This window comes from Pelodiscus sinensis, chromosome 3 (genome assembly GCF_052426305.1).
Source record: "Pelodiscus sinensis isolate ZL-2025 chromosome 3, ASM5242630v1, whole genome shotgun sequence".
In the NCBI taxonomy this organism is placed as follows: Eukaryota; Metazoa; Chordata; order Testudines; family Trionychidae; genus Pelodiscus; species Pelodiscus sinensis.
The window spans coordinates 182,359,451-182,382,429 of NC_143054.1; the positions used below are offsets into that span (position 1 = coordinate 182,359,451).

Genomic DNA, 22,979 nt, shown 5'->3' on the forward strand with positions numbered 1-22,979 from the left:
GGGAGTTTGGGTGAAGGAAGGAGTTGTGACCAGGGTCGGGGATTGGAGTGTAGGGTCTGAGAGAAAGTATGGGTGCAGGAGAGAATTCTGGCCTGGGGAAAGGAGGGGTATTGGAGGGGTTATTGGGTCTGGGAGGGCATTGTGACCTGGGTCAAGGGGGAGTGAAGATTGTTTGGGGGGTGACCTGGGGGGGAGAGTTGGGGTGCCAAAGGCAAGCTTTGTCTGGGAAGCACTTACCTAAGCATCTCCCGACCAACAGCCTTGCAGCACCCTCAAGGCAGGCTGGGCACCTTGCCTGCTGCGGCCCGAGATTGCTTAAAACTGAAGGCTGCTCCCTCCATGTGGCACTCAGGCCTGGGTGGGGGGAGCGGATTGCACTGTCCCTCTCCCCCCAAGCTAATCTCTCAGCTCCTATTGGCTGATTGTTTCCAGCCAATAGGAGCTGAAGACGGGGCTGGGGGCAGGAAGATCACACAAGCATCCCTTCCCTCTAGAGCAGAGGGGCACATTGAGCAGCCCTGTGCTTAAAACAGTGGCTGCTGAGTGGCTGAGGGTCTCAGCTGGGTGTTCCATGGGCCGGATCTGGTGTCTTGGCTGCATCCAGTCTGCCTGAGAGACCTATGTTGCCCACCCTGTCCAAGACACATTGGTGCCTGTCCCAATGGAAGAAAGCATTGGCTGTACATACCTGGAATTCTTCTAAGAGCCATTCTAGAACAATTAAAATATTCCATTGGCTTGGTGAAATTAAATTTTCACACTGTATTGTTATAGGATTGCACCTTAGTTAAAATGTAGTATAATGCTAGACAATGGATGATTAAGCAATTAAGGTACAAAATACATTAATGATCTAATGCAAGAGTAAATTGCACATGTATGTTTTGAGTTCAGTGAAATGGGATCACTTATTCTGTTTTCAGTTACATTTACAATGGGTAATTACGTATTTTCATAGCTTTGGTAAAATATGATTCATGACTGTTTGTTTAAGTCTTGTACTAAGTTTTCTACTCTGAATTTGGGATCAGAGTTTAGTTGTCAGACGGGGGCTAACTATTTGTTTTTCAGGCATTATATTGTGTTGACTGCTAGTGCTTCTACCGAAGAGCATCATTTAGAATGGTAAGGTTTTTTTTAAATATGGGGGGGGGGGGGGAAATCACTTAAAACATAGCTTACAGTAGGCTTGTCTTCATATAATGAGGAAAATGGTAGAGTACCAAACTCTCTCCTTTGTTTAAAAAATATGCAGCTTGGAATTCCGAGGTATGGATGCTAAATATGGAAAAGCTTTCTATAATTCTCTTGGAAAAGGTAAATAAGTGTAGTTGTGACATGGTTTCTCAAAACACCACAAGCAGCAGTGAGCACTAGTAAGGTGAAACAGTATCCGTTAAAGTGCTATTTGGCAGTATGCAAGCAGAAGATATGCTGTCTGCATCAGCAATTAAACTTGCAATTAAACACAATTGGGAATCATAATGCATCAAGTGACCAATTAGTCATAAAAAATACTATTTTATGTGGTGGCAAATTTTAGCTGATCAGTAGTGATGGCCTCTGCAGAAGTGGATTAATGAGGAATTTGAAAGATGGTAGACATGCAATTTTTAGGGGTGGAGGCATGGTTTTTTTTTTTGTTTTTTTTTTCGTTTGTTTGTTTTTCTTTTGGGCCGGGGGTAAACCTTGCTCCTATGTGAAAAGCTCCCTTGTTCTTGGCAATTCTGAAGCAAGTGGAGTTCTTAGTGTATGCAGCTGCATGATTACTGCTATGAAAGTGGTTTTCATATCTTGCCAAATGTAAGGTTTCTCCTTACACCTAGGCTACGTCTACACTGGCCCCTTTTCCAAAAGGGGCATGCTAATTTTCAACTTCAGAATAGGGAAATCCGTGGGGGATTTAAATATCCCCGTGGGATTTAAATAAAGATGTCCGCCGCTTTTTTCCGGCTTGGGGAAAAGCCGGAAAAAAGCGTCTAGACTGGCCCGATCCTCCGGAATAAAGCCCTATTCCGGAGGATCTCTTCATCCTACTTTGATGTGTACTTTGAAGTAGGAATAAGAGATCCTCCAGAAAAGGGCTTTATTCCGGAGAATCGGGCCAGTCTAGACGCTTTTTTCCGGCTTTTCCCCAAGCCGGAAAAAAGCAGCGGACATCTTTATTTAAATCCCACGGGGGATATTTAAATCCCCCGCGGATTTCCCTATTCTGAAGTTGAAAATTAGCATGCCCCTTTCGGAAAAGGGGCCAGTGTAGACGTAGCCCTACAGTTCAGAAGAAAATAGTATGCTGAGGCTTTCAACTAAGAGTCACTCTGACTTTTCAGTAGTTATAATATCAACACTTTAGGACTTGGGGAAATAGTTGATTATTGAAATATGTGTTCTAGATGTTGGATCTCGTTTCCGAGGCTGCGAGTTTAAACGCTGATATGACGACTGCCATTTTTCCTGTAGAAGCCACTGGCCAATAACATTGCCTTCTATTCAGTGCTAAAAGCAGTCAGGAGGCAAAAACCATTTTCCACAGCCTTTTAAAAGTTAATGGCTACACAGCTATCCGCTTTAAATTAATCTGCGAGACTCAATGCAAAAACATTATTTCAGAATAGCAACTGAAGGAGCAGAATTGGCTGGCACCACTTCTAGCCAATTTCTATTTGTTCTAATGAAATGTATTCATAAGTTTATTTACCTTACTGTGTGTTGCAACACCCAGGTAATAAGTACATATTTCAAAATAACCTCCTATTTGTTTTGAAACTAACCATCCAAATGTGCTCATTTCAATTGAACAATATGATATTAAATACCAATAATTTTAAGGCCAATAATATGTATTATGTCAAATAGCTATGTTAAGCATTCATTTTTGTTCCTGAAATGGTGAGCTTAACCAAGTTAAGACTGCATGTAACAGTTAATGGGGGCATTCTGCTAGCAGCTCCATAGGTAATGGGTTTTTAATAGTGCATAAATCTTACTACAGCTCTAAACATAAATGGCTTTTTGGTGCAAAACTGTTTTTTAGATTTTATTTTATTTTTTAATTAGTCTGGGTAGCCATGGCTTTTTCCCATTTTTAATTAGAAGGATTTGAAATTTGGCTCTGGTTTTCCTGGGCAATCCACTGGCAACTTTCTCATTATGAAATGCAGGCTTGTTAGCATGCACACTTAGCTAAACAGTCAAACGTATACCACCATTAATCCACAGACTCTGCTCTCCACAACCTTACATTCTCTCTCAGACTTTACTTCACCATCCTGTTCTTCTGGTGTTGTAATACACTAGAAGGGGATAACTCAACAGAGCTGATGAAAGGTAGGCACTTTTGGGGGGGGAAGAGTTATAGTGCAAGTAGTTGTGGTGATGGTAAAATGTCTGGGTATGAACGGGATGTGTACTGTTACGTTGCCTTATTCATTTGTTTTTGTGATTTGAGTCAGGTGTCAGTTCAACAACCTTAACTATCGAATACTTTTGTGTGTGTTGTTGTAAATTATTCCTGCCTACATTGTCCTTAATACTTCTTTACGTGATATCATGAATTCAATTTTTTTAATGTTTTAAATGGACTGATTCATGCTAGTTAAAATACTAAAGAAAACAGAAAAAAATTGTAAATTAACATCTTTCTTTGACTTAATGCCATAAGAACTTCCAATGAGAAGATACTACAATTCAGGCCTTCAAGTTATTCTGGAACATACTTAATATTATGTTGGTTTATCTTGCCCTTTTCGTGCTTCTAGACTTTTTTCTCTTGGTTTGGAGAAGGAGGCATTCTCCCTACCCTTTCACTTGGATAGACTGCTAGAGCTGTCTGGGAAAGTGTGAAACAAGAATTTGTTGGTGAAATCTAAACATTTTTGGTTAGACTTTAGGTGAGGTTCTGATGGAACCCAGGAGAGGCGCTGACAGAATACCCATGTACCACTTCTTTCCCTTTTTATGGGGAATTCTGCAATTTTTGTTTACATTCCAAATCAGAACACATTCACGTTTCAGAATCTCTAAATACTCCAAGAACAGAACTACCTTTCTCTACTTAGCTATAGTAAGAATTCTGCTCTTCTTCCTAGGTCTGGAGTACAATTCTCAAAACGCAATTACAATAACCTTTCCAAAAACACTTTTGCTTCATATTGACTTCTTTCTGCCCACCTACCACCCAGCCAACCAATGTTATAACTTGTAACCTAGTATCTTGATCCTACAACTCGATGCCATAAGCTAGAATGGGAATGGCCATATTTTAACTCCTTTATAGGATAATTAATGGCTATCATGAACTTGTGCCAACCTTTTTAGCCTTATAAAGAAATTTTCTAAAGGAACTTCTGGTCCTAAATTAAAACAAATTTTGAGATCCAGCCTTGAGTTGCTGTATTTAAATTCCATTTAGCTACTGGTCATGCTGGGTTGATTGGACTGGTGCCTTAACATTTAAAAAGTGTATAAGTGGTAATTAGAACTATTGTATTGTGCCTGACTCGGGAAAACCAAACTAATTTAATACTTGCTCTTTTTATTAGGGTTGGTCTAGTTGAATCTAAAATTCGTGTACTTGTTGGGAACTTGGAGAGAAATGAATTTATAATCCTTGCACACGTTAATCCTCAGTCTTTCCCTGGCAACAAGGAACATTACAAAGAGTAAGCTAAATTGTGTGTGTGTTTTTGAAGTCTAAGAATGTGGTTGTTTAGTCACTAAAATGTACAGAAGACTAGCAGATTTCAGTTATTCTAGATACCTCCACATGCATTCTTGAAAGGCATTTCAAGCTAATCAAACACTACTTCACAGCTGTGTCTCCAAGAGAAGGCATTCTAGATATGCCATAATATTTAAGAATGAAATATTGTACCTCTGGCTAGCATACTAAAACAATTTATGCAATAAGTAGAAATTAAATCAAACTCTGTAGTGCAAATGAACAGCTAAATGTAGATTAGTTTATTTAATCCACTTCCTGAAGCTAAATTGACATCCAAATAGAACTGACACATACACACAAATGAGACGTGATTTGATTGGTGTGTTTTTGTTTAGGAGCAACTATGTATCAATGTGGTTCCTTGGAATAATTTTTAGGAAAATGGAAAATGCTGAAAGTATTAACATTGACTTAACATATGATATACAGTCATTCACAGATACGGGTAAGCTTATATTTCTCTTTTTAGACTTGGTATGGTTTTTAATTTGATTTACGATTATTTTATTATATTATATGGATATAGTTATGGTGAAGGTCTAGTTGCAGAGCATGTGGATGTTTAATCTTAAAATGGTAAACGTAGTATTTTTGACAACAAAACAGATTCTTTATTTGGCAGTGTACCTGCTATAGCCACACAATAGCATTACTTATCAGATACAAACCATATTAGGAACATTGTGAGGACTCTTAACTGAAGCACTCTATAGTCTCTTACCCTAAAGAGCTCTCCTAAACTTGTACACATGACACTTCTTCAATCAGGCATATGCTAGAAAAAGTCAGTAAAGTCAGAGCCACCTGTAAAACAATTAAAATACATGTTCTGTCCAGCACAGGGAGTAATGGGAGAAGAGCTAAAACTCGAGCAGAATCATAAATATGTGCATCTCTTCTCTGGCATGGTGAGCAGCTAGCTCAGTCATGTGAACTATACATTTGCTAAGCCAACATAAGAACGGCCGTACTGGGTCAGACCAAAGGTCCATCTAGCCCAGTATCCTGTCTACCGACAGTGGCCAGCACCAGGTGCCCCAGAGAGGGTGGACCGAAGACAATGATCAAGTGATTTGTCTCCTGCCATCCCTCTCCAGCCTCTGACAAACAGAGGCCAAGGACACCATTTTATCCCCTGGCTAATAGCCTTTTATGGACCTAACCGCCATGAATTTATCCAGCTTCTCTTTAAACTCTATTATAGTCCTAGCCTTCACAGCCTTCTCTGGCAAGGAGTTCCACAGGTTGACTACACGCTGTGTGAAGAAGAACTTTCTTTTATTAGTTTTAAACCTGCTACCCATTAATTTCACTTGGTGTCCTCTAGTTCTTCTATTATGGGAACTAATAAATAATATTTCTTTATCAGCCCTCTCCATACCACTCATGATTTTATAGACCTCTATCATATCCCCCTCAGTCTCCTCTTTTCTAAACTGAAAAGTTCCAGTCGCTTTAACCTCTCCTCATATGGGACCCGTTCCAAACCCCTAATCATTTTAGTTGCCCTTTTCTGAACCCTTTCCAAGGCCAAAATATCTTTTTTGAGGTGAGGAGACCACATCTGTACACAGTATTCAAGATGTGGGCGTACTATAGTTTTCTACAGGGGCAGTAAGATATTCTGGGTCTTATTTTCTATCCCTTTCCTAATAATTCCTAGCATCCTATTTGCCTTATTGACTGTCACTGCACACTGTGTGGAAGTTTTCAGAGAACTGTCCACGATAACTCCAAGATCTCTTTCCTGATTTGTCGTAGCCAAATTAGCCCCCATCATACTGTACATATAGTTGGGGTTATTTTTCCCGATGTGCATTACTTTACACTTATGCACATTAAATTTCATTTGCCATATTTCATAAATTTCATAGCTGTTGCAAGCATCTATTTCAAATTGCTGTCAAAGGCGGCATAGATATGGCTAGTCAGAGGCATGAGTTGGGGGACCCATAGTTAAGACCATCAACATTCGTGCTGTATGTAATTTGTAGTAGAAATTATAGCGTAGGAATTAGAGTATCAGCAATGGTGGATTAACCACTCCTAGGCCAATGGGGCTCATGCTTGGGCCGGGTGGGGGAGGCAGAAAAATGGGCGCCACTGAACCCCAGCCTGCTCTGCCTGCCCAGTGCGCCTGCTTGAGGAGTGGGCACGGAGGATTACTCTGTCTGCCTAGCATTCCTGCAAATCCCTGCTCCTCACAGGAACATCAGGTGGATGGGGTGGGGTAAGTCACTGCACCCCAATCCCATTTCTCCAGTAGGAGCACTCAGGTTAGAGGGGGGACTACAGGCAGAAGGGATGGGGTAGGACCCCCATTTAGTCTGGCCCGGGGCCCCAAAAATGGTAATCTACTTCTGAGTAGCAGTCAAACTTTATAAAAATAGTTCAGAATGGTCAGTAATAGAATGCAATAACTCCTGTCCTAGTCTTGAAGCTAGACTGCACGTCAGAAAACATGGTCATGAACACTTGTATACTGGTAAGGGTATGAACGTTCTTTGAGTATTGGGTTACTGTGATGTTGCCAACACACCCTTTACTATTAGCTACTTGTAATATCCAACTACTGACTCTTCCCTTACCTTTCATTTGTGATGTATTGGAATCACTGAAGTGTAGATCTAAGTAGGAATTGGAAGGACTAGTCGACCATCTGATGAGCAAATGCTTATCAGATAGTCGACTAGTTCTCCCCTCCCTGCCCCCCCTTGCTGCCTCTATCAGAAAGAGGCAGTAAGGGGGGGAAGAAGAGCGGGTGCTTCAGAACAGCAGTGCCACGTGGAGCCTGGGCTCACCAGGGGCCCAGCTGACCCCAGGCTTCACATGGCACTGCCACTTTGGAACGCTGCATGGACCCCGGGGTCCCCAGCTGGCCTTAGGCTGCACATGGCATTTCAAAGCAGCAGCGCCGCATAGCATCTGGGATCAACTAGGGACTCTCCCGTTGTCATACAATTTCTCTTACAGCTTGACGCTGTGCTCCCCACAGCATTTCAAAGTGGCAGCGCCCACATGGAGCCTGGGGTCAGGTCTTGGGTGCTGACTCTGGGCTTCATGTGGGTGCTGCTGCTTTGAAATGTCGTGGGCAGCACAGACCTAGTGGGGGACTGCTTGAGTCCCAGCTGGTCCCGTGCTCCCCACAGCACTTTCACCTTTTGAAGTGTACGCTTCAAAGGCAAAAGCGCCCTTGTTGACTAATTGAATAGTTGATGCACATTGCATCAACTATTTGATTAGTCAGTTAATCAAAACTGAACATCCCTAAATCTAAAGGGACAAAGTTAATTTAATCCCACAATTTTTTATTTTTATTTTTACAAATTTCCAAGGCTACTATAGCTGAAAGACCATACTTTTTGTTTAGTTTGAGCATTTGATAGCTCATTGTATATATGTGGCTTTTACTGATTTTCCCCCCCTCCTTCCCCCCAGTCCCCATTAGCTAGAAGTGGACAATCAGATTTATTGCTGTTTGTCTTACATTCACTGTTGTTATAACATACTGAGAAACTGTACCTGAAATTCAGTCATACTTCATGTGAGCATCTGATGGTTCATGAAAACATGCTTGTTAAACTTCAGAGTGAGATGACAGTAGTGCTTGAATAATATGGTAACTTTTAATGGTTTCTTATGATGAGTCTTTGAGGGCTAAAACAATCGAACCTCAAAGAAATCTGGCATATAAATGTGTAAGCATTTCAAAATCTTAATGTGGAAGCCCAGCGTGTGTTTTGTTAGACTTAGAAGTGCACCTTTGGATACGTATGTACATAGTTTTTTACAATGTGCATTTGAATGTCAACTGTTTAATCTTTTAAAATTTTAATAGTGCACTTGTATTTAAGGTGTTTAAAACAACTGGCCCTTGTTAATGCATGTTATGGATGCTGTTATGGATGTTTTTGTGAGCCTGTAACTCAAACTGTTACCAGAGACCTCTCTGAAGTCATTTAGGCAAAATGCTGAGCCTGGCTGAACAAGTTGTTCCATTTTAACTATAACCAGTACAGTTAGCTGGACATTCTCTATATTACAAGTTGAACTTCACTCATCCAGTACCCTCGGAACCTGGCCAGTGCCGAACCACAGGAGATTAATATTGTCTAGCAAGAGTGCCTCTGCAGGCCAGATCTGGCCTGTCAAGCCAGTGGATCCATCCCATAGCCATCCTGCCGATCCCTCGCCCATAGGCCAATCAAGATGTGGAAATGGGAGCAAAGTCTCCTTCCCCTGCAAGGGGCACACAGCAGCTAGAAGGAACCACTGCCTGTTGTAAAACAGCTGGTAGTTCTCTCTAGCCACCGCACGTCCCGGCAGGGTGGGGGCAAGTGGTGAGAGATGAGAGCATGAAGAGTCTCCAGAGGAAGTCCAAGATCTCTTTACTAATTCTAGGATCCCACATACGCTTGGCAGCATACTAAAAATTTAACTTAAATTGCTACTGCATCAGTTAAACAAATGCAGAATATAAAGTCAAATAAGTAAACCTTAAAATGGAATCTCCACTAATGTATTTCCCAAAGTTACCCTTTATAAGCGTAAGGGTGACATCACTGTATTTGGTTTATAAGTAATGGAAACTGAAGATGCTCTTACAGAGACACTATCCAGGAAGATGTGCTTAATTTTAACTTACATTATCAGCTCTATTTTGTCTTCCTCTACTTTGCCTATCTGCTCAATTTGTGGGCAGTTCTGTTTGTGGAATGAAATAAACTGCATCGGGCTTTTTTGTCTGCATTTTTACATCTAAATATTTAAACAGCTGAGTTATTTGGTATGCAAATTATGGATATCTGAATCCATTGACTAACCAACACTAGTCATAGAGGTGACAGTTAACTGAATTTCTCAGTCCAGTGAATCAGAGGGCGTTAACGTTAAGGTTAGTATATTTTAAAAAAAGACCCCTGCTTTCCTCTACACTGTTATTTGCAACCTTTTAAAGCAGCACAAACACCCATAATCATCTTTTTTTAAAGTGACTACAAGATGGTGACAGATTATGAACATTAAATGGACATGGTTAGTTATGAAATGTAAAGTAAAATTCTCTTCTGATAACCTTCTGTTACTATAGCTTTAGTTTAAATTTGCTTCAACGTATTATTGACAATATTCCAATATGATACTTTCAGTGTAAAAATGCTTAATGAAGGCCAGCTGTTGGCATCTTCAGTTTTACAAAAATATAAATCTGCACTGAGTGAACTAGAATCTATATGTATTGTGGCTTTAAATGTGGTAATTGCATATTACAGTTCACAGGCAGGCAAATAACATCAATATGCTAAAAGAAGGCATGAAGATTGAAGCCACTCATGTGAAGAAAAAGCAACTGCATTATTATTTGCCTGCTGAAATATTACAAAAAAGAAAGAAGGTATGATGAAGTTTTGACCCTTCACAAAATATTTGTATGTGTGCGTATCCTTTTATTTAAAAAAAAAAAAAAAAAACCTATATCCTGTAACCTTTGTTTTCAGCAAAGCATACCGGACATTGGGCGGAATATTAGTGGATTTCCATCCACACGGGTTTCAGTGGATGGAAGCTCTTTGGATGGTTTCACTAACACAGACACTGGAACACGATATAGCTCCCCTTCTTCATTGAACAGGATCTCTAAATTGGACACCTTTTCTCTGATAGAAACAGAAAGGTTAGCAGTATGTAAGATTGTTCCAGTATGCCTTGTAGCAATGTGAAGTGCTTTCAAAGGATAACTTTGACTTTTAGTGTGGACACGTTTGTTGGGCAGTCCTTACTTTTTTCAGTTGTCGTTGTCGTGGCACGTAAATTAAGTCATTGATTTCTTAAAAAATGTTTGGGGTCTTGCATATTACTCATGTATTTTGTAAGACTGTATAATCTACAAACTTTGAAGGGTAATGACTATGAATAAACAGAAATGGCAGCAGAAACTTAAAGGGACTTGGTAACAGAAATCAACTGTCTTCATGTACAGAATATGTATTTTTAGGCTAGTGGATAATTCAAGGAGACTGGTAACAAGTGTACAATTAAGAGACTGTGTTTGTAACCTGAAATATATAAAAACCATGCAATTTTTATTGAACAGGAATACTGTACTTCAGAAAACCAATGCTGCTACCAGTAGGGAGAAGCCATTGAATGTCACCTTGCCATCACTGCCTGTTAAAGGACTGTCCATTCCAGTGATTGGTTCAAGTATGTATCCAAACATAGTAAGGAAAATGTAAACTTTAACTCTGTTAACTTTAAAGGCTGTTTTCTTTGTGCAGAGACAGATGTTACAAGTACAACAAAAACAGTGCTTTCTCCAACTGGATGCATCATACCTACAGTAGTAGGACGCAATGTGATTCCTCGACTTATTACATCTCCTCCTGCACAGGGGCAACAATTACTAAATGGAATTTTAACTATAAACTCTAAAAATGTTGCACCTAAAAGATCTCATTCACCTTCCTCAGAAGAATGCACTAAAAGGCTTAAAGATATAGAAAAGGTAAAAACACACTTCAATACAGAATCAAAGAGAGACAGAGTTGGAGAGATGTGTATAGAGAAACTCCAAAAGACGCTGCAGGTAATGTCAACTTCAATTTTTAATACTTTCTTTGTAATAAGAAAATTTCAGCTGTCAGGATTAGTCTAATGTTTACTTACACAAACTCTGAACATTAGACTACACTTTTCAGATCTGATATGACAGTGTTTCATTCTAGCAAACCGATGACTAAATCCTAAGCTTTGATTATAGGCTCTTGGAAAGATGGAAACACTTGCATCCAGTGATAGGTTTCGTAAAGCTCTAGAGAGAACAGTCTCATAGGAACATTTAATCCGAAGTTCTATGAAACAGTTAAATAACCTGGAAAAGATTTATTTTAAAAATTAGGCTTGTGCTTTTTTATTTTGTTGCTTAATGATTTATAAAATGAGCCCGAAAGTTCTTACTATTTCTTATTTTATGCATAAAAATATCAGCATTGTCAATTCTGGACTACCTTTTTGCTGACTGACCTAAATGCCATATTTAATAACTTTGATTATAAGGGTGGTATTGAAATATTTACCAAAGCCTTTTTTCTCCAAAATGTTCATTAGTCATACTAATTTGACTAAGACTCAATTTCTTTTACTTTTTTGAGTGATAGTCCCTATTGTATTCCATAGTGGGCTGTGCATGCACACCATGCATCTGGAGCTGGAGAATTTGAAAGCAGTGTTCAGTGGTATGTGCATACACCCTACCTCACCTGTGCCCCATCTGAGGGGATAGAGCAGGGTAAACTGATCACCATGTCTCCAGTTTCTTCTCACTGCTGCATGATCCAAGGTGGAAACTTGTGTGGATACAGATTTGTAGCTACATCCTACAAAATAAGAACTACATAGTTTAAAAATAGTTTTAACAGTGTATCACTTTATGGATAAATGGGGTGGGGTTTGCTCATGATATTAAGATATAAGACTGTACCCAGGACCCCGGGCATCAAATACCATGGTTCTGATGGTAACTACCACCAGCGCTATCTGTACTGCTTTGGAAGCTCACATCATAGCCAATTGTTTCCCCAGCCATACTCAACCCTGCTTATAGAGGGTGAATGCCTGGATCTGCTGGGGAGAAAGATCTTAATCATCCAGTCTGCAGTTCAGGATAACCAGATACTAGGTGCTAATGGCTGAACACAATTTCCTGATCTACCCCAAATTTGCAGCGTTTACTCCCACAGTAGGACATGTAGGTACATGGGTTGGCTGTTCTTTTCCCTCAGAGGCATTATGAACAACAAAGGACAGAAGGTTCAAAAGTCCTGCTTCTCTACATCTCTGCAACTGGCTCAGCATCTTAAGGTCAGCCCTGGCCAATGTTGGTTTTGATGGGTGCTTGAGAGCAACAAAACATTAAGCCCAACTTGACCTAAGCCTGCCTAGCATTTTTTGGTTTTCAAGACTTAGACTACTGCAATAACAGACAAGTGGGAGCTGAATGTCATCCACTCTGGCTATGGTATTTAGGATCCCAACTTCCTCCAAAACCACTGCCAACCCCTCTAAGGGCCACATTAGATTAGTCTCAAACAAGAGGTGAACTTCTTGCTGCACCAAGGAGTGATCGAACTCCACTTTCCTCAATACTGAGGGAGAGGGATTTATTTGACTGACTTCATGGTACCTAAAAAGCAGCTTATTTCAAGACTACTCCTGTACTTCCATCTCAGCTACTACATTTGCACACTACAATTTTGCATAGCCATGTTGGCAGCTATAATTCCAGTCAGAAAAGGGCAAGTGGTTTAAGGCACTTGAGATGAAGGACCTTTTACTTTTTCACCTAAACATTTGTTCCCCTCCACAAAAGCTTCCTGAGATTCATGGTGGACTCCACCCATTTTCAGAACAAAGTATTCCCCTCTGGAATAGCAACTGCCCCCAGAGTATTTACCAAGATATTCCCAGTAGAGCCAGTCCATGTCTGATGTTGTGGTCTCATTGTCCTCAAATCCTAGAGAAAAACCTAATATTATCAACTTCCATGATGTTATACTTGGATTCAGTGTAAACACTGAAAAATCTGTTTTTTCTCTCTCTCTATCTCTCTCTCTCATTCGGGCAATATTGAATTGTATCACAACAAAATCATACCTGCAGGACAGGTTCCAGACCATGAGCAGTATCACAGCCTACATTACAAAAAAGCCCCAAGTACTAGTCAAGTCACTTGTCTCGGCTAGATCGTATAATGTTATGCAACTGTCATCCCTTTTGCAAGACTCTACTTGATGTAATCTCCAAAACGCCAGTCAATGAAGCTCATGGTGACTGTTCTGACCAATCTAGTATCTTTCTTGCTATGGTGGACGTGGACAAATCCAAATCCATGCATACCTGACAAGGCTCCTCTTTCTCCCTTCTCCAGACAGGACCACTACTAAAGCTGCATCCCTATTGGGTTGTGGAACCACACACCTCAAAGTACCCAGACTTCTCACAAGTCCAAGATGTTCATCAATATCCTGGAGTTGCAGGCAGTCAGGAAGACATGAACATCCTTTCTTCCATTCATCCATGTTCACCATGTTATGTCAGACATTACAACTGTCAGCTACATCAGTGTTTCTCAAACACTGTGAGTACTCCAGTGGGTCCACCAGCCCTCTTGATCAACTCCTCCTTCCTCCCAGTGCTTCTTGCATGCTGGGGCACGGGTGTTTCAATAGGTCCATCCAACCTTGTATCCCTTAAGATGGAATCATGAGGTAAGCTAGGCCCCGTGTGCACGGAAGGACATTACTTTTCTCTGGCTCTGGACACGAGTGGAATATGGATGGGGACTACATATCTTTAAAGAACTTCTAGTTACAGTTAAATATCCACTTTCAATTGCTCAGCAGTCACCATTACCTTTTGAGGTGCTATTGTTTAACTAGTTAAGTAAAGTTTCTAGGAAAAACATTAATTTTCATGTCATTATCAAGAAATACAAGCTCAATGTTTTGCTGGTCATCTTCAAAAAATAAAACCACATTAGTCTAAGCAATAGTGACATAAGAAAGTAATGCCATTTCTATAGTCAAGCTGCATTAAACCCATACTTTAAGTATCTTAACTATGGAGTGCACAAAGTTATGGTTTATAGAATGATGGGAGAAATCTTGTTGAAAAATCTTGATATTGCAGGTACTATTCATTATGTATCTTAGCTGAAGTAAATAATCCCTTCCCCATCACTTGTAGTAAGTATTGGTAAGGCTATATTTTAGTCATGGGTATTTTTTTGCTAACTCATGGTTTAGTAAACAAAACTTCACAGCCTGTGGCCTGTCCATGACCTGGCAACATCTTTGACTCCTAAGCAGAGGCATAGCCAGGCAGCTGCAGGCACTGCCCCTGCCCTGAGCACTGACTCCAGAGCACCTGTTGGCTGGGAACCACAGCCAATGGGAGCTGCAGAGATAGAGGCAGTTCTTAGTGTCACCTAACTGTGTCCTCATGTAGGAGTTGTGAGAAGGGATGTGTCACTGCTTGAAAGAGCACTCACTGAGCAAGTGCCATTGAGCGCCCCCTTCCCCCCCATCTTGTACTCTAGCCCTGAGATCCCTCCCACACTCTTAACTCCTACTGCTGTTTGGGGGAGAAGCACGTGATGGCCTGAAACTGCTCCAGCAGTGGCTAATCTGCAGTGGCCTGACTAGCCTCTGGATCAATCTGAAGTCAGGGGTCCTGGAAAGTACCAACCCATGACTTCTGTGACAAACTTGCAGCCTTTGGTAAAGGTGTTGATAGTGCTACAGGACAATATAGATGAAACTGATTGTCTAGAAGATTAATCATTCACTCTGATTAGCTACAATTCTGTGGAGTGAGAAATTTGCAGCAACAGGCAGAAGGCCAAGTAAACTACAGAATCTTCTTTACAAAATGTAATAAACACCAACAGATGGGTTAGAAACTTGAGTTATTTATCCAGTTGTTGCACAGTTAACATTCGGTATGTACTTTGATATACTTATAAATGGGATAATACACTGGAGAAAATGGCTTACCATAGTAGGGAAGATTAGGATGTCTTCCTGTAGGTTTTTTGTACAATATCTCTGGTGCAGACACTTAACGTGCTGGTCAGGTTAGCAGCAGCTGATATTGACCAAGCTCTAAATTATCTTTAGTTCCATTTCCCTGAAAATTGACATCAGTCCTCAATGCGTTAGGCATTAATATCTTTAATTTTTTTAAATAACTTTTGCTATTTTCACCTCCACTTTTGTACAAAGGGAAATACTATTTTTTAAATTTGATTATACATTTCCAAAAACTTTATTTCTCAAGCTCCTGTTGTGCCTCAGAAAAGTCCACTCATGTGGCTTTTGCTTGTTTGAAGTTGAAGCAATGCTTTCTTCAGTAAGGACTGTTTGTACTCAACCAAGTTGAATTTCAGATATGCTCTCAACTCCCAATGAAAGCTTTACTCTTATCTGAGGGTAGTTTGGTCCTTAAGGCATTAGTCTGAAGGTCCTAGTCTACTCAGAGTATTTAAGGAATTTCACTTAATTAGTGACTTAAGAATATATGAATTAAAATCAAGCTTTTTCCATTTCTCTGTTTACCTACACATCGTACTGGGAAGCCAATGTGAAATTATTTGCTGGGAAGCCAATGTGTAACTTCATACTTTAAGTCTCTGAGCATTTGAATTATTTCTAGACCTAAACCTAGCACTGAGTGAATATTTTTTTTGTACAAAACTTATTGGATGAAAAATTTACTTGTGGTTAATCCAGTGTCAAAATTCAAATAGCTTTAACTTGCCCAATAACATCAGCCAAATTAAACATTTTCTAAAGTCTTTCTGTAAACTTCCTGAATTTTGGTCAGCTCAAACCAAATACATTCAGGACAGCCAGTAAGCCAAAAACAGAAGTTACTCACTTTATAACCAACAATTTAAATCTTGTCTCCTTCAAAAATAAAATTTGTCAACTTTTTTTTTTGTTAAAGAAAGGGCATCCCAATCTATAGGCAGAAGCTGGGTAATGAAAAGTTCAGAGCCTGGATTTGTGTACAATAGCCATTCAAGTAAATAGTCTTTTTTATGTAAATTCAAACTTTGAGCAATTTTAAAGGCTCCCCAAGTTAGTTTTGCTAAAAAGTGTTAACTTGAGCAGGTGCATGCACTGATATTCATATCTTTTGGGTACATACGCAGGCCCTTTATAGAAGAATAAAATAGCCCAGAATGCCTTCCACATAACAAATAAATGTCACGAGGCTTCTAAAGTTTCACAAATGCCTGTTCTATCTGTTTTTGGTACCAACTAAGAGAGCATTTAAGTATTTGTTCATTAGCTGAATTTTGTACTTTTCATATGCATGAACTTAATTGCAATGCATTCAGTACACTGTTCTTACCTACTTTGGGTTAGGAGAGCCTTGGACAAGAGGAATCCATGCCTATTCCAACTATTGACACATCAAGATCACAGGTACTGTCTGAGTCTTTGTTCACAGGTAAAGCAAAACTAGTGAGTAGTTCCTGTTTGCATTAAGATAATTGCTTACACATAAAGCCAGCTATTTAACTATCAAGTACTTTATTTGTTCATATATTATAGTTCTTTAACTCTTGCAGAAGCATTTGGTAACTGATTCTCATGCAAGCACTGTGCAGTGGAATTTTGGAGAGCAGCTTGAGCCGCTCTCAAACAGAAGCCCCAAATTGCCATTCTTACTTAAGGCTCAGGCATAAAGCCAAAGATTGAGAAAGGAAAAACACTTCATTTGCGCACATAAGCATCTGTCTCCTACAATCTCAGGCATTCAAACTTCACAACCACTTAAAAAAAAACCCACTAGACCAAGCCCCTTTCTTTCCAAATTGTCATCTTACTGTTGCTAGAATCTATGCTCTGCTTCAATCACATTCTTCACTGAGTGCTCTGAGCTGTCAACCTACATATGACGTTTACAGGACTTCAATGTAAAAAACTGGATATACTAAAAAACATTTGCAAATCTAACAAATACACTTCAGAGGTTTGAAACCTATTTTTTCAGGTGCCCTCGATCTTAAAACTAGGCTAATCAAGATACAATCTGAAACTTACCTCACTACTTTTTTAACCTCAGCCAGTAGATTTTTGGACTGCCTTGTAAGATTGTCAACTTTCTAATCACACCACCATCTAATCACACACACAACCAAACACCCCTGTCCTTCCCCTTCTGAGGCCCTGCCCCCCACTCACTCATTCCTCTCCCTAAGCCTCCTTCCCCCTCACTTTTTACCAGACTATTGTAGAGTGGGATGAGGGCTTCATCTGGGGGTGGGCACAAGGGGTTCAGAGTTGGGGGGCAGAGCAAGTTTGGTTTTGGGAGGAGGATCAGAGCTGGGGCAGTTGGCTGGATGTGGGAAGAGGTGAGGAGTGTTAGACTTTGCCTGCAAATGTCTAACTTCTAGTAGAGAAGTTAATCTTTCTGGCAGATAATCAGTATTGAGGGCATATTCTAGACCTCTGGGTTTGATGTGGTAGGTTACAGGGTTAATCTGTAGGTCTTGTTTACAGCTGAACAGTTTCATTTTCTACCCAACTTCTGTTAAATCATTCATGTTGACAAACATTTCCTCTTCCCCACTTAATTAATATTTTTCTATTGTAGAGACTTGCCAGTAAAGAACTACCAGATTCATCTTCTCCCATTCCAACAAATAATATTCGTGTCATTAAACATTCCATCAGATTGACCCTTAACCGGTAACTACAGTGCCTCTTCAGGTAAAGATAGTAGTGGTTGTTTAGTGGCTTAAATAAGCAATTTTTATACTGCAGTTGCTGTCCCACATAAAATATCGTTACTGTAACTGAATTGGAGAGACTTTTCCTGTTAATTTTTGTCTGCATTTTGATCTGCAGATGCTGTAGGACACTTCCATTATTGTATAGCTTTTCCAAGATCATCTCCAGACAAGCTACTGTCTACAAAATCATGGCTTTTGAGTCTCTTTTAAAATTTGCCTTTAGTTCAAATATTTTGTGCTTCTGACTGACCTACTTCTCACTTAGAACTCCCTTCCAACAGCAGTCCTGTTTGTTTTTTTAAAAACTCTTGTGTTATAATCATTGTCTTGAGCTAAAAAAAATTGTTCTGAAAAATACAAAAAAATTGTCCTGTGATACCATTTTTCTGAACGTATGTAAACCTGTTTACTTCAGACACTGGAGTTACATTCTAGTTAAAAGTGTGCATATGAAAGTCCTGGTATTGTTTCTGCTTTCCTAATGGTGTAGATCCACTTTATTTTGTGGACTCCCAATTTTTTCTGGTTGAGCACACACTTTTGTCCATCAGTCAGGCTAGTACTCATAATCCATAGGCAATTGCTTTCCTGTACTTAGCACATAGCCAGGCACTATGTAAGCTGTACAGCTTGTCTCCCATGGAAGCCCAATAAATCAATCTTTAATTTAAAAATGAAAATTCCTCCATTTAAGGTAATCTGCCAATATACGGACATAGTAGGAATGTTCTATACGATGGAATTTGATTCTTGAAAATCTTATTCTGAAGCAGCCTGAGGAGCTCTTCCAGTTTTCACTGGCTAATTTAAAAAAAATTTCCCCACAGCAACAAATTAACTTACCCAAAATACTTAAGACACAGATAAATATTGAGACTAGGAAAGAACTTGTTGTAACTTTACCATCTATTCATTCTACAGAACAATTCTTCACTGATTAGGCATGCAGAAACAGATACTAGCTTCACTGAAACACCCAAAAATATTTCCTTTTGCATAACAGTGTCTATAGAACTCTGGTTGAGAACTATTGCAGTCTACATGTAAACAATCTACATAATCATTATAACGTTTACCTGGTTAAATAGAATAGTTTCCAGGGGAAAAGGCAGTTTCTACAAACCAAACCCTAGACTATAACTTCTCTTGTACTTTGTTTAGTTTAATGTTTTGTAAAAGTTGTATGTATTTTGAAAGTGTTTTTGTATGTATTGTAAGATAACATCTTTTGAAAGAAAAGTTTAAAAACTTCAGTTTCTTCTTTAGTCTACTTCTTTACGTAGCTCAAATCTGTTGAAAGCCCTTTTCACAAAAGCGTTTTGAAGAAAATACAAATATACAAAATACTTCTGCTTTGAATAGGATTCTAACTTGCAGATACAGTATTCCTTAACTGTAGTTTTCCTTCAGTACCACAGCTTTTATGGGTCAGCTGTATGAGCAACCAGGAACATTAGGTTTTGAGACAAATACTAAATAAAATCTTACCATGCAATGTGTGACTTCATTAGAAAGTAGTATGTCTGATGCAAAAATGTAGGGATTGTACTATGTGCTTAACAAGCTGCATCTGTCAGCTGAGTTGATCGCTGAAATACCAGTTCAGATACTGATAAGTGTGCCTGGGTTTTTGGTGTCCGTCCATCCATCCGTCCCCCAAAATGGATCTGTTATAAACTGGAATTTTGACCTAAGATATAAGGGACCGGAGCAAGGAAGAGAAATACATGTTTTGCCAGGCCTTCCTCATCTTTCCTTTTTAAACTCCACACAGATACAGATGATGTTTTAACAACATCAAATAGGGGAATCTTTAATTTGATGTTTCATCAGTGTTGCTGCATTTTCTCAGAACATAATGGTCTGGAAAGGCTGAGTCAAAGGGACTTGGGTACTGTGTCAAGTGCACAGCCACAATGGAACCAGAACCTCAGATAACTCAGTCTTATGCTGCATAAAATTTTATACAGAGCAAACGTAAGTATTCACCCCCTTTATCAATGAGAGACACCGCTATTGTCAATCCTTTCCCCCAGGTAACAATTATTTGCACTGTTAATAAAATATCTTGTTTAAGTATAAAAATCAAGCTATAAGTGGTTGTGTATATAATAGCAGACAAATCAAAGTAAAGGACTGCAACAAGAAACAAAATACCCTAGCTAAGCCTAATATTTTAGAAACTTGTTGCATGCAATTTCTTACCCACTAGTAGTTCTAATGTCTTCTCAAGCTGGGACACTTCCTAACTTGGGCCTGATCCTTCCACCTGTTCAGTTCCAGGTGTTTGCAGAAGACATCTTTGATGTAAGCAGGCACATAATGGCAGCAGCCCTACTGTTGTGTTCACTGCCTTTATATCCCTGTTATTCAAGGCAGGAATCCTTTTGTGTTCTATTTGTACTTTTTCCACTGGCAGTATGACAAGTTAGCATTTAAAATGGGTTCTAGGATCAGGTGCCCTGGCTTACAGGAAAAGCAAGACTATTCACAGATGTTCCTTGAGTACTATTGTGGCTCCTAATTTAACCTGTTTACTAATCTAGACATGCTAATACTTCATATTTCTAACTTCAAATAAAGCAATGCTACATACACATAGAATATACACAATTTACAGATTTGAGTTGTCATATTCCTATTCAAACATATTTCCATAAAAATACATGCTGCACTGTTCCTAGTCAGTACTGGGTCCAGTATTGGACTTGGATAATAGCTGCACATTTTATACTCTCCACTCTATCAGCCATAAGCTGTAAAAGTCAATATTAAAATTCAAATTAGAGAATTGGTCTGAAATCAAGATTAAATTCAGCAAAGGCAAGTACAAAGCTCTACACTGAAGTGGGGGAAAAGTCAAGTGGGTAGGTAGTTATACTGTTGAAAAAGAGGTGGGGAGTTAATGGATCACAAACTGAAAATATCAATACGATGCAGTTGTACCAATCAGGTATATTAATAGGAGTGTCATATGTAAAGACAGGGGTGATTAATTGTCCTACTCTGCCTGGCATTAGTGCATTGTCATCAGGATTACACTGTCCAAGGAGCCGTGCTTTAGGAAATGTGGGTAAATGGGACGGAGCCAAGGGGCCTGTTTAATCTTGAAAAGAAGACAGAGGGAGAAGAATCTTTAACTTTGTTAAAGGCTATAACAAGGAGGATGGAGATTACTAGATCCTCATTAACAATTAAACAGGAGAAGTTAACAGGATTTTTGCAAAGGAGTTTAGAGGAAGAGGGGTACAGTGTGAAGCTAGATACTGTACTTGTAACATTCTTTACACAGCAGGCCCAAAATACTTCCTGATTCTTAATTTAAAATCAGCAAAAGAATACTACTGCAGCTCAAAGCGGGGGAGGAGGGGGGAGAGGGGAAGGCAGATAGCCCTCATTCTAGTGCCAGACTCCTATCTAGTCTATTGCACCCACTGCAGCATGTATAATTATCTACCCTATGGACAAGTGCTCTACATGTGCATTTTGTGCAAGGACAGTGGGAAATGATCCTGAAGTTCTGGCTTTCCTTCCAGACCGATGTGACTGAGGAAGGGGGTGAGGAGGGTGGCACTGACTATGTGACTGCTCTCCCCTCCTTCCAGCACCACTGGGGGAGGGCTAGGACAATGCCCTCTTTGCCCCAGGCCCAACCTTTCCCTTACTCTGTCCTATCCCCCTAGTAATGTAGCCTGTGGGTGTAGCAGGAGGGGGGCAGGGAGAAGTGGGGCTGGTGCTAGCAGCCATGGGGGTGGGGGAAAAGCAGAGGAATGTGGCTCAGCCACTGGAGTGATAGCCAGGGAGTGATGTCTAGACTGGCATGATTTTCCACAAATGCTTTTAATGGAAAAGTTTTTCCATTAAAAGCATTTGCAGAAAAGAGCGTCTAGATTGGCACGGACGCTTTTCTGCAAAAGTACTTTTTGCGGAAAAGCGTCTGTGCCAATCTAGACACAGTTTTGTGCAAGAAAGCCCCAATCGCCATTTTTGCGAGCAGGGCTTTTTTGCGCAAAACAATACCGTGTTGTCTACATTGGCCCTCTTGCACAAAAGCATTTGTGCAAGAGGGCTTTTGCCCAAACGGGAGCAGCACAGTATTTCCGCAAGAACACTGACAATCTTACATGAGATTGTCAGTGTTCTTGCGGAAATTCAAGCGGCCAGTGTAGACAGCTGGCAAGTTTTTCTGCAAAAAACTTGCCAGTCTAGACACAGCCTGGTGAGTGTGAAAGGAGGGTCCTGTCCCTCTCACAAACAATGTCATCAACAGCTGGACGAGCAGAGCTGGGTTGCTCTGTTTCCCTCTGTGGCTGCCAATGAGGGCAGAGGGGTCTGCCCCCTGCTGTGAGCACCAACCCTTGCTAATTGCCCTTGCCACTTAGATGTTCTGGTCCCTTACCCTTTCCCCCTGGGTCATTTTGGGAGTGTGGCCCCACACATTGCCAGTGCTTCCAGATATCGTGGTATTTTCTCATACTGAGGACATCTCTCTGGAGAAAGTAACTTCAGTTACTAGGAAGATACAGGTAATAGTTATGAGGGATTTGATCATTAGACACAGTTGGGCATATGCCTATGAAGTAAGACAGGCACAACTGTAGGGACTCAATCTGTGGATGAGACAATGGGGTAAGGAGAAGGGGTTTAGATTTATTAGGAACTGGGAAAAATGAGGGAAGTGGTAACCTATATAGAAAGCATAGGCTTAACTAAACCAAAATAGAACCAGATTTCTAGCACTTAAAATGAAAAGGTTATAGAACAGTTTTAAGGGCTGGGGAAAAGCTAACAGGTGTGGAGTAGCATGTGGGTCAGACAGAGGCAAGGCTCTAGTAATGGAGATTCTATATGTTCAACTATGGTAAGGATGCAAGATAAAATAGGGGTAGGATCTGATGAAAAACAGTCCCATTCAATTATATCATGTAATGCCAAACATCTAAAAAGTGACCATTT

General features: G+C 40.0%; 1 protein-coding gene across 3 annotated transcripts in view; it reads left to right on the forward strand.

The window, feature by feature from the left end:
* Positions 1-19,276, forward strand: part of PAPOLG (poly(A) polymerase gamma) — a 46,578-nt gene extending 27,302 nt beyond the window's left edge. For 2 of the 3 annotated variants that reach the window (XM_075925530.2, XM_089777522.1), the window contains exons 13-23: positions 1,072-1,125; positions 4,542-4,661; positions 5,059-5,168; positions 9,994-10,115; positions 10,219-10,394; positions 10,815-10,924; positions 10,999-11,306; positions 13,647-13,856; positions 16,651-16,710; positions 17,885-18,000; positions 18,139-19,276. In XM_075925530.2, coding sequence (XP_075781645.2) covers positions 1,072-1,125; positions 4,542-4,661; positions 5,059-5,168; positions 9,994-10,115; positions 10,219-10,394; positions 10,815-10,924; positions 10,999-11,306; positions 13,647-13,856; positions 16,651-16,710; positions 17,885-17,983 — 1,369 coding nt within the window. In that variant the 3' untranslated portion in view covers positions 17,984-18,000; positions 18,139-19,276. The remainder of the gene's footprint in view (positions 1-1,071; positions 1,126-4,541; positions 4,662-5,058; positions 5,169-9,993; positions 10,116-10,218; positions 10,395-10,814; positions 10,925-10,998; positions 11,307-13,646; positions 13,857-16,650; positions 16,711-17,884; positions 18,001-18,138) is intronic. The other variant, XM_075925533.2, reaches the window with a different exon arrangement.
* Positions 19,277-22,979: the final 3,703 nt, after the last annotated feature.